This window comes from Rattus rattus, chromosome 4 (assembly GCF_011064425.1).
Source record: "Rattus rattus isolate New Zealand chromosome 4, Rrattus_CSIRO_v1, whole genome shotgun sequence".
NCBI lineage: Eukaryota > Metazoa > Chordata > Mammalia > Rodentia > Muridae > Rattus > Rattus rattus.
The window spans coordinates 23,296,148-23,311,863 of NC_046157.1; the positions used below are offsets into that span (position 1 = coordinate 23,296,148).

General features: G+C 45.6%; 1 protein-coding gene across 1 annotated transcript; it reads left to right on the forward strand.

Moving 5' to 3' along the window:
• LOC116898840 (cytochrome c oxidase copper chaperone) lies at positions 1–5,794 on the forward strand. Its single transcript, XM_032900194.1, has 3 exons — positions 1–221; positions 2,411–2,499; positions 5,659–5,794. The coding sequence occupies exons 1-2, from the start codon at positions 115–117 to the stop codon at positions 2,493–2,495; spliced, it is 192 nt and encodes a 63-aa protein (XP_032756085.1). The 5' UTR covers positions 1–114; the 3' UTR covers positions 2,496–2,499; positions 5,659–5,794.
• Positions 5,795–15,716: the final 9,922 nt, after the last annotated feature.

The window sequence follows — 15,716 nt, forward strand, 5'->3', positions numbered from 1 at the left end:
AGGGACTTCCTGTCTTCGTTCGCTTGACTGCGGAAGTGGATACAGACAGCTCGGGTTGGTCTGAGTTTTGGGAGCTTTGCGCGTGTGCGATCGTTATTGCTTTCCTCTGGAAAGATGCCGGGACTGGCTGCCGCTAGCCCTGCCCCGCCCGAGGCGCAGGAGAAGAAGCCTCTGAAGCCCTGCTGTGCCTGCCCGGAGACCAAGAAGGCGCGTGATGCGTGGTCAGTGCGCAGCCGGGGAGGGGACTCCGGGCTTCCGCTGCTTGGCTCCGTTCTACTCTCTGGCGTCTGTCTTAGTTAGGGGTCAACGAGAGGGCAAGAGGTTAGATTGACCCCAAAGTTCGGGTCCTTCATTCCTTGCTACAAAGCCTTTCAGTTTTCTTAGATGCATAAAGATGTTCCTTGATTTAAAGGCATTTAAAATGTGTGGAGACTTGTTACCAGCCAGTACTATGCCACCTGCTATGGTATAGATTTACTAAGACCCAGGTGTAAATTTTTCAGGTAATCTCTAGTAATTTTTTTTTTCTGAAACGTGTGACTAGTAGAACACAGGATACATTTCTGAAGGGATACCCTTTCCCAGAAGTTAGAAGTCACCTGTCAGGGACTGGAGAGATGGCTCAGTGGATAAAAGCCCGGGTGACCTTCCAGAGAGAGGGCCCGGCTTCGATTCCCACCACTCAGGCGTTGGCTAACAGTCTTCTGCAATTCCAGCCCCAGAAGAATCCGACGCCCCCTTCTAGCTTTTACGGGCACCGCACACACATGGTGCACAGGCATACGTGCAGGCAAAACACCTATACACATAAAATAAAAACAAATGGCAAAAAGCCAGTCTGTATAGATTAGGTGATATTAATGTTTACCTACTCTATCATCAAGTCACAAAAGGTTTTGCTTGGTCTCCTGACTTTTATGTAGCCTCAATTCTGGAGCAGATGCTGGGGTCCTCAGATGGTGGGAATATGCATCTCCACCTTTTTCTCCCATCAAAGAGGAAAAATAGTCGTGGAACCAAATATAGATGCTCATGGTGTAGTCTCATTACTGGGGAGACGGAAACAAATTTAAGTCCAGCCTGAGCATCAGAGTGAGACCAATTCTCAAAAAAAAAAAAAATAGACAAAACAAAGTATTCGTTGGTATAGGAAGGTAATAAGAGTGCACCTCAGTTATTTTATTCTCACTACTTTTCAAGCCATACCGTAAGTGGAGAATTTAAAGGTCGGTCTGATACCAAGGTTCCTGAAGTGGAGACTTCGGGAAGTGTGGGGCTCAAGATCCAGAGCTTAGAAATTCAGGCAGGCTCTGAATCCTGATCCTCCAACTTGGTGACCTTATGAAGATACTTGACAAGTCTGCCTCACGTGTGTGTTGAGTGAGGCTAGCATTTCTGTAAGGTTTAGCAGTGAGTGTAAGTGGTGAGTGAAAGCTAGCTGTTATACTCAACCCACTGCCCTGCCCAGTCTGCTCCTCTGCTGGTAAGGATTTTAATAGAAGAATCCCATTTCCCTCCTCTTTGAGACGGGGTCTTGACATGTAGCCCAGGCTAGCCTCCTACTCAGGAGTCTCCTGCCTTAGCTTCCCAAACATGATTACAAGGCATGTGTCAGCACATTCTGGCTCTCGTGATTACTCTGTGGATTTTATCATTGAAGTCCCTTAACCTTCCAAAGAAGGATTCGTCTTGGAGGCTCGTGGCTACCAGGTCTTTTTGGATGTTTATGTCGTTCGGTGTTTAATGATTAAAAGTAGGCTTAGGTGTTCGAATGTCAGGGGAAAAGACAAAACAGCTTAATTTCTGTGTGATAGTAGGCCCAAAAGTTAAACTCTTTCCTCGTCATTTTATGTAAACATTCAGTTTATTTCATTATAAAGAAATGTTTAGAGGTATGTCTGACTATAAAAGGGGCTGCTTGCCCCCTCCTCTCTCTCTCTTTTCTCTGCTCTCTTGCCCTCTTCTCCTTTGTCCCTTCTCTCCCCACTCCCCATTCCCCTTCCCTCCCATGCTCATGGCTGGCCTTTACTTCTCCCCTCTTCTACTCTTCTTCTCTCATTAAACTTTTCCGAGTGGGGAAAAAAAAAAAAAAAAAGAAATGTTTATTATTCCTTGGGTATAGACTAAAGGCATCATTTGTTCTACATAATTATTTCATGTAATTAGAACCTTCCCCAAACAACAACAAAAACAAACTTCAAAACCTTAGTTCTGTGGAACACCTTTGTGGGAACAGAACCGTCTTAAGAGCAAATACAGAGCGCAAAGACGCTGAGCTGTTTGCTACAGGGGACTTTCATTTGTAACTCCAGCCACATTCTGCACACGCACTGTCTCACTCCCATCACAGACTCCCCACGATTCTGCTTGTCGTCTACTTACCAGGTAACGAGTGCATTTTATTTTATAGCATCATTGAGAAAGGAGAAGAACACTGTGGACATCTCATCGAGGCCCACAAGGAGTGCATGAGAGCACTGGGATTTAAGATATGACATGGTGAGTGAACTCTGTTTCACGTCTGAGTGTCACCTTAGAGAGTCAACTACAAGACAGCATTCTCCTAATGGTAGCGTGCCTGGTTAATCTAGCATGTTTAAGTAGCAGCTTAAAAATAACTTTGCAGTTTCTAGCATGGGGTTGTAATGGCTTGGTGCCAACAATTTGAGGCACCCAGTAGACCTGAGACGGTATGAAGCTTTTGAGAACTGGCTTGATAAGGGCCTTTAGTTACACTGTAGTCAGGGAGAAGGCATAGCCGTGGGAGGCACACTATTTTCCAAGGTGAAGGAACTAAGTGGAAAATATTCTGTTTCCTGTTTCTAATATGGGTCTGCAGTAAAACGTGTTACTTTTTTTTCTAGTGAAAATGGAAGCTTTGTTTTAAACCAGGCATTGTTCTAATAAAACTAACCCTTAGTATTTGAATAACTTTGAATCTAAATATCAATGTCTGGAGGGATATGTGTGACAAGACCACAGTCCATGACTTCTGGTTGGAATCTCTTGCTTCAGGTGTTAACTTTGCTCACTAGTACACTTCTTTCCAGATACTGATTTAAAGTCTTATTAGAGAGGCCTTTTCCTCATCGCCTCATGGAAAGTAATAGCCTTCCCTGTCACCGTTCCAGCCATACCCAGTAGGCCTTCCCAGGTGTTCTGTGGCCACATTCTCCAGTACGGTAGCCACTAGCAGTGCATGACTGTTAAGCATAATGAGTCTGGGGAAGAATTTTATAAATTCTTAATTTATAAAAAGGTTAGTCGTCAGATGTGGCCAGTGGCTACCCTTATTTTTGCAGTCACCACCTATATACTGAGCCTCTTCTTATAACGACCGTCCTTGCTTCCCTCCAGCTGGGCTGTAAGCTCTGGGAAGTATCTGGTTCACTGCCAGCATGTCCCAGCACCTGGTGCTGACTAGAGTACTGTGTATTAAATGGATGAGTGAATGGCCAGGGACCATAGTGGTGGCTCCGTGGGGCAGGATTCCCAAGATGGCTCAGCAGGAGGAGAACTGGAATCCCAGCCTCCAGCAAGCACCCTGTTTGTGCTGCTTGCAGGCCCACATCTCACTGTCACTCCTAACTTAGCCACGGTTGAGCGATACCAAGGCCACATGCCAGTCTCACAGTAGTAGAGCGCTGGCTTCTTTCTCTCCCACCTCTCTGGAATCTCACACATGACCAGTTGTGTTTGAAGTACAGGAAGGCGATAAGGAGCTCGCCCTACCTGATAGTCTTGACTGGAGGAGAAGAGGATTTAAAGGCTCAGATCCAGCATCCGTGCGTGGCTTTCTGCACGGTCCAGCTCTTTCTAGTCAGTTGTGTTAAGCTTTGCCTGGAACCTCGTGGGGAATTGGAGGGTAGTGGTAGCATTAGAACATTGCATCCTCCAAACCAGAGGCACTTTGTGTTACTCCTAACTGAGTGACATTGCATCGCCAGCACACTCAGCTTTAGGGTTTCACATCACCTAAATCTTCAATCCTAAGACTTATAATGAAGACTGATTTAAAAGACTTATAATGAAGACTGCTAGAATGCATGGGAACATTTAGCCAAAGGTCTGACTATAGTAAACTCCCACACAACTCTCTACACTGCTCTGAGGTGAGCTTGATAGACTGCTAGACTGTATTCTCTGACACCTCTTCAGAGGAAAAACACTCCACAAACCTGGGTTGCTCCGGCAATGGTCATAAAAGTCCCTTAATTCAAAAACCTTCATAGATGCTGACATTATTATTCCCAAGGAAAATAGATCTTAATTGGACCTGGCTCGCAGAGATGGGGTGTAAGTGTTATCTCCTCTCTTACACTCTGAATAACAGTGTTGTCCAAGCCTCAGGAGCACCTAAGTGACCTTTCCAGAATTCACAAGCCCTGCCTCCCCATCTGTTGACTCAAGCTCCCAGATGATTGCCAAGTCCTTAACATTACATCTGGAAACAATTGTGAGCATGCCAAATAGAAACTACTGAGGGTTTAATGGTAGCAAAGGCAGAGAGTTGAAGCTAAAAAGAAAAAGTAGGTATCATGGCCGTGAGCCCGGATTGTTCTTTAAATCTTATAACTTTTTTTTACTGACAGAGAAAGTAGAAAACAAATTCACCACCTAATTAGAAATATCCGGAAGTGAGTGGCGCTTCCTGATTGTAAGGGTCAAAAGAAAATGGGAAATCTGCTAAAATCCATATAAAATAATGGTCATGCTAGTTTTTGTTCGTTTAAGTGAACTTTCAATTTGAGTGTTTAAATGAGCCACTTTTATACATAGATCATTTACAAAGGTATCTCAAGATAATGCGTGAATTAAGACAGAACACCTATTAAGACCCTATGACAAGCCTAATGCAAAAGACAGTCCCACTTGCCGGGGACCCTCCGTCTAGAGAAGAACTAGTCTGTCCACTGTCACATACAGATCCTCAGATCTGTGCAGTGCCTGAGTATAGGTACTGGAGGCTGTGGGAACGGGGTTAGTTAGCTCCATTTCTGCTTCTGTTTCCTACCCATACCTTAGGTGTATTGTTTTCCTTCAAGCTTATTAGGAAAACAGGGAATTTAGGTGTCTGCATCTTGGTGAGGCTATTTCCCTGTCTAAACCAAACAAAGGGAATGGGTTTAGGAAGTTCTTGAATTAGTCTTAAGAATTGGCTGCCCGAGCAGCTGTCACCTTTTCAGTGGTTTTCTCCATCTTCTTAACAGGGACTAGGGTGGAGGTGTCATGGCGAGAAGCTGGCACCCTGAGACTAGGCCAGCAGTACTGTCCTCTGAGGCCCTCCCTCTGGGTCTTTCGCTGTGGCTGTTATTAGCCTGCAGGCCAAGGAGGAGCTTCCCACAGGAACAAGTGTACTGAACTGACCTTCCTTCTACCTTTAACACAGAGCGAGCCCAGTTCTTGAAAGAGCAGGACTTATAGCCTCTTTCTTAATATCTGTAGAGACACAGTGCCTCACCAAAAGCTCCTAAAGGTCAGACATTGCAACCAACAGTTTCAGGGGGGTCGTCAGTTAAGCTAAGCTGCGGTTTTGACTGGTTTAGAATGTAACAATATTTCAGTGAAGCATTTATTCCTGGTGGCCGTAAGTCCATAACCCCTAGGTCCAGTTTGATGTCTGAACTCTGACTTTCTAAAATCAAATCTCTTCTGTAGGTGGCCCACTTTGTGAATGAATAAACCCTGAAGAATGAAGAAGAGTAAATATTTTGGAAGTTCTTTGATGAACTTTGATAAGTGGATAAAGTATTTATAATTTATTAAAAAACAAAAGGAAAGAAAATGTGGTAAACCGTCTTCGATGTGTTTCTTTTCCTGTTCCTCACATACCCTTCTCACTTTTGGTTCAGTTTTCTTTTTCTCCTAGTGAGTATCGTACGTAGCAACTCCCGTGCCATGACTTTCTTTTGCTCATTATTGTGACATTATGGGAATTTGAATAGTTATTGTTAGGAGAAAGCATATTCTTCTTTCAACCAAAGCATATTCTTCTCTCAAAGCAAAGTCTCCCAACGTAGGTATGTTGAAGTTGGAATGAACATCTTTTATCTGTACAAAATGATGTCACAGCCATCATCTCAGTCGAGACTCACTGGCCCAGTCGTGGGACCACCCCTGTAATCCCAGAACACAGGAGGCAGAGGGCTGCGAGTTTGAGGGGATGCTTTTGTTCTCTCTCCCTTATCCCTCTCTGTCTTTCCGCTCTCTCCCTCTTCCTTCCCTCCCTCACACTCTCTAAGTCTAAGTGGAGTGGTCTGGCATAGTCACTCTGTGCGGCCAGTTACATGGTAAGATAAAGACAGTGCGGTGCCTAGGGCCAAGCTAGCCACCTGTGTTTAAGACCCTGGTCCAAGCTGGCAGCTAGGTTGATGCTAAAAACTGATTAGTCCTGGAACTGGGGCTGTAGCCCGTGGCAGAGTACTTGCCTAGCACAGACACAGCTGCACCTGCTCCCTAGCACACACAGCTACACCTGCTCCCTAGCACAGACACAGCTGCACCTGCTCCCTAGCACACACAGCTACACCTGCTCCCTAGCACACACAGCTGCACCTGCTCCCTAACACACAGAGCTACACCTGCTCCCTAGCACACAGAGCTGCACCTGCTCCCTAGCACACACAGCTACACCTGCTCCCTAGCACACACACAGCTGCACCTGCTCCCTAGCACACACACAGCTACACCTGTTCCCTAACACACAGAGCTACACCTGCTCCCTAGCACACACAGCTGCACCTGCTCCCTAGCACACACAGCTGCACCTGCTCCCTAGCACACACAGCTACACCTGCTCCCTAGCACACACACACAGCTACACCTGCTCCCTAGCACACACACAGCTACACCTGCTCCCTAGCACACACACAGCTACACCTGTTCCCTAACACACACAGCTACACCTGCTCCCTAGCACACACAGCTACACCTGCTCCCTAGCACACACAGAGCTCAGCACTATTGCTGAGGAGTAGAACAGAGCGTGTAACCCACTTACTGAAGCAAGCTTGTGACCTCGTAGCTGCTCAAATTCCAATAAAGCTCATATTTTGCCTCTCAGTGCATTGAATTGAAAATCTCAGACACAGGCTCTAGATTTCGTTTAGTGGCAGAGAACCTGCCTGGCATACACAAGGCCAAATAAACACCTCAAAAACAAAAGATGCTGAAAAACAATTAATCTTTGTGTGTGGTTGATTCCTTTATAGAATAAAAGAGCTCAATTAGATCTTTCAAGGTTCTGACCTAATTAATGGTTAAGTGTATGGCTCTTTTCCCTCCCTCCCTCCCTCCCTCCCTCTCTCTCTCTCTCTTCTCTCTCTCTCTCTCTCTCTCTCTCTCTCTCTCTCTCTCCTCTTCTCTTCTCTTCTCTTCTCTTTCTTTCTTGTAGTACTAGCCATTGTGGTGCTGGATATTGGACTTAGGTCTTATGCAAGCTAGGAAGATGCTCTACCTGTCTCCTTAGCTCTGTTCTTACCCTTTTTTTTTTTTTTTTTTTTTTTTTTTTTTTTTTTTCGGAGCTGGGGACCCGAACCCAGGGCCCCAGCGCTAGGCAAGCTCTACCATTGAGCTAAATCCCCAACCCCAGTTCTTACCTTTTTTATACTGTGAATGAGACAGGGTCACACTGAGTGGCCCAAACTGGACTTGGACCTACTCTGAGGCCTGAGCTTGGACTCCTGCTTCAATCTCCTGAGTAGCGAGGACTACAGCCCCAGCAACTAGATGACTTTTAACGTGCATGACAGGCATGGGCTTAGCAGCCAGCTATGTGCAATCAGTAAGTCAACAATGGATCTTTCTTATCTGAAAAACAAAACAAAAATCCCCAAAACAATATCTAGCTTAAAAGCTTTGTGACCACGAAACTAATGTAATTTATGGAGCAGCTGGCTACTTACATTTAGTATTACTAGCATTCTCTAACTCTTTGATTCTTTACTCATAGTTTTACTTGATATTCACTGAGTATAATGCTTTTGATAAACGCTGTGTGGCTTATCAGGACAGCTATCAACTACCTTCCCACTCAGACAGTCCCTTAGATTGTTGCTTGCATACACCCTAGGCTACAAAATGGAGAACAGATGACCCCGGCAGCTGATGCTAGGTGTAAGTAGATTGTCCCAGACATAGCCTCTGTATTCGTATTTCCAGGGAGGTGTGACGGGGTCGTTCCTTATAGCACAAAGTAACCTGAAACTTGTGTTTTTTCCTCTGCTTCCTGCATACTGGGATTCTAGGTATGGTAATCATACTTGACATGATTTAAAAAGGTTTGTTTTTATTTTGTGTGTATGGTTATTTTCCTGTATGTGTGTCTGTACCACACATGTACTGGTGCCCTCAGAGGCCAGAAGGAAATATTAGTTGCGTGAGAACTGGAGTTACACAGCCATTGTGTGGGTGCTAGGAACTGGACTTGGGGCTCTTGCAAGAGCAGCAAACACTCTTTTTTTTTTTTTTTAATTGAGTATTTCTTATTTACATTTCGAGTGTTATTCCCTTTCCCGGTTTCCGGGCAAACATCCCCCTAATCCCTCCCCCTCCCCTTCTTTATGGGTGTTCCCTCCTGCCCCCATTGCCACCTCCCCCCCAACAATCCACGTTCACTGGGGGTTCAGTCTTAGCAGGACCAAGGGCTTCCCCTTCCACTGGTGCTCTTACTAGGATATTCATTGCTACCTATGAGGTCAGAGTCCAGGGTCAGTCCATGTATAGTCTTTAGGTAGTGGCTTAGTCCTGGAAGCTCTGGTTGCTTGGCATAGCAGCAAACACTCTTAACCACTGAGCCATCTCTCCAACGCTAATTATACATATTTAAGGTAGAAGCAAAACTATTTTTATATTTTTCAAATGTACTCTTATTACTAATGAGATAATATTTTGCTCAGTTAATAGAATTCTGCATCATTAGATGTATGAATGTACTCTATGGCTTACTATAGCTTAACCAGAACTATGTATGTATACTTACTACGTTTCAGAGACCCCTCCAGATAAAATTGCATCTCAGGCTGAGACAGATGATGTCAGATACATAGATACTGTGTGTGTGTGTGTGTGTGTGTGTGTGTGTGTGTCTTGTGTCTGTGTGTGTGTGTGTCTGTGTCTGTGTGTCTGTGTGTGTCTGTGTCTGTGTGTCTGTGTGTCTGTGTGTATGCTTAGTTGTGGCTGGTTTTGTGCCTGTGTGAAGGGTAAATCACGGAAGCCCACCATACCCAGAGGTTATGCATGTTTACAAGGCCACTGATGCATGCTGTCCAGTTCATATTTAGAAAGGCAACCTCCTCCACGTGTTCCTTAGTATCTGAGGGTTCCCATTTCCCTCTGTTCATAGGCAACACATTGATATTTTAACCTTTTCCAGTTTCCTTACCTGATTTGTGAGAAACTAAAGCACTACCTTTGAGAACACATCTCAGAAGACCCTCCACCCATCCCTTCCTGGTGCACAGGCCTTCCTGGAGACAGAATGTAGCATATCAGAATAATCTGAAGAGATACTAGCACAATCATGGAAAAATAATGTGATGTAGTAGATGACCACGGAATTCCAAGCGACCTCTTTTCTATGTCTCCCTTATGCACAATTTCTTTGTTTAACCTTGAAATATTCAACTTTGAAGTTAGTGGAAACAGTCCCATATCCCTAGGCAGGGCCAATCCTAGAATTACTCTGCCTTCTAGAGAAACTGTAATCTCCATTGTGCAAGTGAAGTGAGTTCACATGGTTAGACACAAGGAAGTTGTCCTGGCCAAATAGCTGACCGGAAGTGTGCACACTGTACCAGGCATCTGATAAAAATTCACATTTGTGGATATATGCAGGGGTGTGTGTGTGTGTGTGTGTGTGTGTGTGTGTGTGTGTGTGTATTCATTCAATAATTATCTAGTGAAGGCTGATGATCTGTAAGAAGAGCCCTGAATGTTGACTTACGAGATCTGACATACTGCTTGCTCTGTTAGACCAAAGGATGCTCTCTGATTTATAGCTATGCTTTCAGGCATGAATGAGTGAATTCATTAAATATATAGTAAAGAAAGGTCAGAGAACAAATAGCAAAATACCATCGAAGTAGGTGCTCAAAACATCTAGCATCTAGCAGAAATGAACAAGGAAGCCCTATTCAGGCAGCCAGCTGTTTCAGAGTCTGGGAAGAGCAGAGTCTCCTTTGTAAAGGAGCAAATGCCCACAGAAAGATAAGGTCCTGAATGAGCTGCTTACAGTGATCCAGCAGAAGCCGCCGGGGAGGCCAAGGCAGCTGCAGTTTGTGATTGAGAGGGTCCTTCCAACGCCCCATTTCCAACACAGGTGTTTTTATATTACGGGGAAACAGTAGTCATCTCTATTGGAACTAGTTCTGCTCAAGCAGTTCTTAAGGGCATGGTATTTTAGATGCCCTTGTCTGTTTGCCTTTTCCCTTCCCTTGTTTCTGAGCCAGGAGTCCAGCCTGACCCAGGATGGATTTTGGAGGACACTTGATGTAAACATGTGGGTTCAATGGTGTGGTTCTCAACCTGGGGGTCGCAACGCATGGAGGTATAGAACGACCCTTTCACAGGTCTAGACCATCAGAAAACAAATATACATTACTGTTCATAACAATAGCAAGATTACAGTTATGAAGTAGCAGTGAAAATAATTTTATGGTCAGGAGCCACCACAGCATGAGGAGCTGTATTAAAGGGTCACGGCATTAGGAAGGTTGGAAAACACTGGTCTAAAGCACAAACAACACAGGACAATTTACCAGCACACATCATATATACAGCCTGCTCACCAGACAGAGAAGCCAAGTAAGGGCACACTGAACTGTGGTGTGCTCAGTGTACGAAGATTTGTAAGATGAGCCCTCTGCTCATAAAGAACATCTAATGAGTACAGAAGTATAATCAGAAATTAAATCTGAATTTGATATTGTGATGGGTATTCAAGGTGCTTCCCACAAGAGTCCTTATGTAACTCTGCCCACCAGTTCTTTATTTAGCTACTAAAAGCTAAAGCTCTGGACACGGCTCATTGATGAAGTGCCTGCCTCACAAACATGAGGACTTGAGTTCCCATCTCTACCCTATATGAAAGCCAGGTGTGAAACAGGCAGCTCTCCAGGGCTCGAGCTTGCTAACCAGCCATTCTGAGCTCTGGGTTCACTGAGAGACCCAGTCTAAAAAAAGGGGGGGGGAGTACACCATTGACCTCTAACCTCTACATCCACATGAATGAATATATTATACACACACATACTACACACACACACACACACACACACACACACACACACCACCCAAGTGTAGTGGCACATACCTTAAATTTTTTTCTCTGATGCTTTTTTTTATATTTTTGGTTGTGAGCCTAAACTTTAATGGCTGAGCCATCTCTCCAGCCCAAATTTTTTTCATATGATATATTTTGATCATACTTTTTTCCTCCCCACCTTCTCTCTTATCCCCACTTTCTTTCCTATTCCCTTAAAAAAAAAATCAAACACACACTTAAAACATGGGTTCCGATTTGTGTTGGCCAACTATTCCTGATCATAAGCCTGCTTACTCTAGAGTGTGGCTGATATACCCAGTGTCACTCCATTAAAGAAAACTGATTTTTTTCCCTCTCCTAGTAGATATCAGTTGGGTTTTCCATACACAGCAGAGCCGATGCATACATGAACTCAGACTGACAGCATGTACAAGGCCTGCGCAAGCTCAAGCCAGACCACGTCCAACCTCTAAGAAGGCACATCGCTTAAATCCCAGCACTCGGGGCAGAGGCAAGTGGATCTCTAAGTTCAAAGCTAGCCTGTGCTACATAGTGAATTGCAGGCCAGCCAGTGCCCAGTGCTACAATGAGATATTGTCTTTTAAAAAATGTAAAAGGATAAAACTCACAGAGTTTCATCTTTTGTCAAGTTTAGTGAATTAAACAGCAAGTGTAGAAAACCTCCATCAAGAAGAATGAGCACAGTTGTGAGAGGCCGGAGTTGAAGCAACTCCACCCACAGTTGTATCTACCAGAGGTGCTGGGGCCATCCAGCACCCAGGTTTATTGTCCTGGAGTTTTCTAAGACCAGTGAAACCAAGTGTGTACCTTCTTCTTCAAGGCCGGGAGAAGAGGCAGAAACCTTTCCTCAGGTGTGGAATTTTCAAATCCCCCTTTTCAGTCTGATTGAGCAATGCTGTGTGTATTTTGACAAAAACAATGGTTGTCAGTGGTGCACCTAAGCTAAATGGTTTGAGCAGGGCCTGACCCTTCCATGTCTTGTCAGATCTTCAGACAGAACTGAAATTCTGTTTCACAGGAGGAAGGGGTAAATGGATATTGAGTAAGAAACCAGTGCTCCATCTTACCCTAACCATCCTGAGTGGTCACATTGAGGGCATAAGATCAGTTCCTCTCAGAGTTGACTCAAACGTCGAAGAGAAAACTGGGTAGAGGATGAGAACGCCGTGTCCTGTTTTGTAGAATCCGACAGTCAGCCAGTGTTCAGGAAGCTGTCTCCTGAAGAAGAGCCTGTGGACCAGCAGTTCTCCCCACCTGTGGGTCCCGAACCTTTTGGGGGTCACAGGACCCTTTCACAGTGGTCATCCAAGGCCATCAGAAAACACAGACGCTTACATTATGATTCACAACAGTCGCAAAATCACAGTTACGAAGTAGCAACAAGATAATTTTATGCTTGGGGGTCACCACAGCATGAGGTGTGGTAGTGAAGGGTCCCAGTGTTAGGAAGGTTGAGAACCACTGCTGTAGAGGACCCCAGTCAGGACATATTCAGCTCCGAGAAGCAGGACAGCCAACTGCAGGGCCATAAGCAACACAGATATGTCTCTCAGTCTCCAGCCTGGAGTCGGGACACGGGAGGTGTCACGTCTATGACCATGGCCAAGGCTGGCTTTGAACAACCTAAGCTGTTTATCCTTGTCCTTCTCACCCTTGGCATGGCATCTCCTGACTGAACCTGCGAGTATTGCATTGTTGCCCAGTTGTCTGGAAGGTCGAGGGCTACCTTATGTCCATGTGCACACCTCCTGTTCTGGGCTTGCCCACACATCTGCACCCTGTTCTTGGCATGCCCAGCAGAGAGCACCTGAGCAAATTTTAGTCCTCCTTAAATCACCCCCTATCCCCCTGCTGTTTTTCTTATTTTTCTCTTTCTTCTTAGCATCCCCATCAGAGGTTTCCCTTTGTCCCTGTGGCCATCTTTTACGACATTTCTGGGTTTTCCCAGGTGAGTCTTCCCTCTAGATCAAAACTACCCTGGAGGGGATTTTTCCCATTTCATCTTTGTGACCTCTCTTACTACCTCAGTTTGTCTAAATAAATACTTAAATTACCAAATGGCGTTACTTCTGTTTCTTTCCACTGTGCGCATGCTTGCACGTCTGTGGTTTCCTCATAAGGACATACTATCTCAACACACACAACATATTTATTCTCTTATCTCTGTCAACTGACTTTTTAAATAAAAACACATCATTTCCTGTTATTGTCACCTGCCGACCCATGGGCATCAGTCTCACACCGACTCCTGCAACATAGTTAGGTCCTCTGTTACAATACATGTATGTAGGTGCTGGGCAACACCCAAACTCCTGGTGTAGCGGGAATTTACGGTTAGACTCACAGGGACTGGGCTTTAGTCACCATTCATATATTCTGTGAGTTAAGACAAGTTCCTTAGCTACTCTAAGCCTTTTTCTTCTATTAAAAAGGGGGGTGGGGTGGCGGATATACAGTAAGACCCTGTCAAAAGCTTAGATGATAGAATACTATCTATCGTGTTCTCTTGTTTACTGTTTGGTAAGTGTTAGTTCTCCCCGCTCAGTTCGTCTCAGGTGGTTGGACAGGGACAGTGGATGATCGAGCAGTTGACCCGCCTGTCTCTTTAAAGGGTCAGGGCCAAGCCTATGGGCAGCCTTGGACTGTCTTGCTGACATGCTTTGAAACTCTATCTCAGAGCCTTGGTTGCTTCTCTGTGCCTGCCCATTGACAGCTGGCAGGGACTCCAACCCCTGGCAGGGAGCCGTGTTGCCTACACAAACAGCAGCTGCTAGCTGAAGTGGGCAAGTTGCTTGGGAAGCAGGCAGACAGCAAAAGCAGCATAGCCCCACCCTCTACTGAACACATGACGTCACAGTCACACGTATAACCCCAGCACCCGGGAGGCCAGGCAGGAGGATTCCCAAGAATTCCAGGCCAGCCTGGACTGCCTGGTGAGTTTCCAGATGAGCATGGGCTGAACTGAACCCAGGCAATCAATCAATCAACAAACCCAAAGAAAATTCCAGAAAGGCATCTGACACCCAAAGCCTGCTGTGAGAGTCTTGTGTTGCTTTGTTCTCCAAATGCCCCCCGCCCTTTCTGCACCTCTCCCCAGGGACAGGGAAGTATGAAGCCATCTGCAGATCAATCGATTCCAATTAAAAATTTACAACGTCTTCCCTTAGCAGGGCAAGAATGTCTGACTACTGTAACTATGCTTCTCCCCGCTCACCCTGAGAGAGTCTGCTCCCCCTTCCACCTCAGCCTCCCCGTGCCCCCCCCCCACCACCCTTCTTCCTGGGTCACACCGTTCTTTAAACTTAATTTGGTAATTTGTTGCCGTTGTCGTTTGTAGTCTCTCCCTTATAAAGTGGCATTCAGGTCACAGCGTACACTGAGTGTTGAGTTGGAAGCTTCAGCACCACCTTTAACTTCCCACTTCTCCTCAGTGTTAAGTTACTCAATTCAGGGAAGCTTTGTGGAGTTAGGGCGAAGGTGCCCCCGACCGAAGCAGCCAGGATGGAGACCCAGCAAGTCCTCCAGAAGCCGGATCCGGTCTCTTGGCTTTAATGTTCGCACAGTCCTTATTTACTTCTCAGCAGTCCAAAATTGGTCCCCCAGGTTCACTTAGATGTCCTTGAAAGTCATCAGACATCTTAGGATTGTGGAGTCATGGATCTAGTTTCGGCATTTCTGCTTACTGGGAACCTCACTTAGGAGTATTTTGTTTGATGGTCTCAGGTTCAAGTCCTGGCTTTGCTGCCCACTCCATGTTGGAACATGTTACCTCTCGGAGGCTCCGTTTTCCTCAGCTCTAGGAGAACAGTGATGATTTAGGAAGGTGCGTGTACACTGCTCAGTGGAGGTCCAGAGTACCAAGAGTATTTATTTCCTAGGCTGTCATTCTAACTTGAGGTTATTGGTATGTAGATGGGACGGTGACCTTGACTATTACTTTGTGCAGACATCCGAGTGTCAACTCAGAGTTGAAGGGGCTGCTTTACTCAGCTGCTTTTGTTGAACGAATGTCAAATTACCGCACAATGATGTTTGCTGAGTCTCTTAAACCTTTCACGGGGCTTTCCGGTTCTCCCCGCCAGTGCCATTTCTGTTAATAGTCCCAGGCATCCCCCACTCTGGACTGTCCTCCTACCTCCCACAAATCCCCAAATCCTCCTGACAGGACATCTGCACTGTGTCCCGACTACTCCATGGACCTAAATTCCCTGCTCGCTTTTTCCCTCTGACCCTCCCTGCCTGCCTCTGTTGACCCTGGGTCTTATCTTGTCCCCTGGAGGTATGCTAAGTGCTGTGCCAGCCTGCCTGTTTGCCTGGCCTGTTTTCTTTCACTGCCAGCACCTCTTGGATTCCAATTCCAAACATGGTATCCCTCTGGGGTCACCCTTTCTTCCGGTGCCAAGAGATCATGCATTCCAAATGGAACACAAGT

Coding starts and splice junctions, on each gene's coding strand:
- LOC116898840 (XM_032900194.1), top strand. CDS start 115: ATGCCGGGACTGGCTGCCGCTAGCCCTGCCCCGCCCGAGGCGCAGGAG. Junction 222..2,410: donor AAGAAGGCGCGTGATGCGTG/GTCAGTGCGCAG, acceptor TTTATTTTATAG/CATCATTGAGAAAGGAGAAG.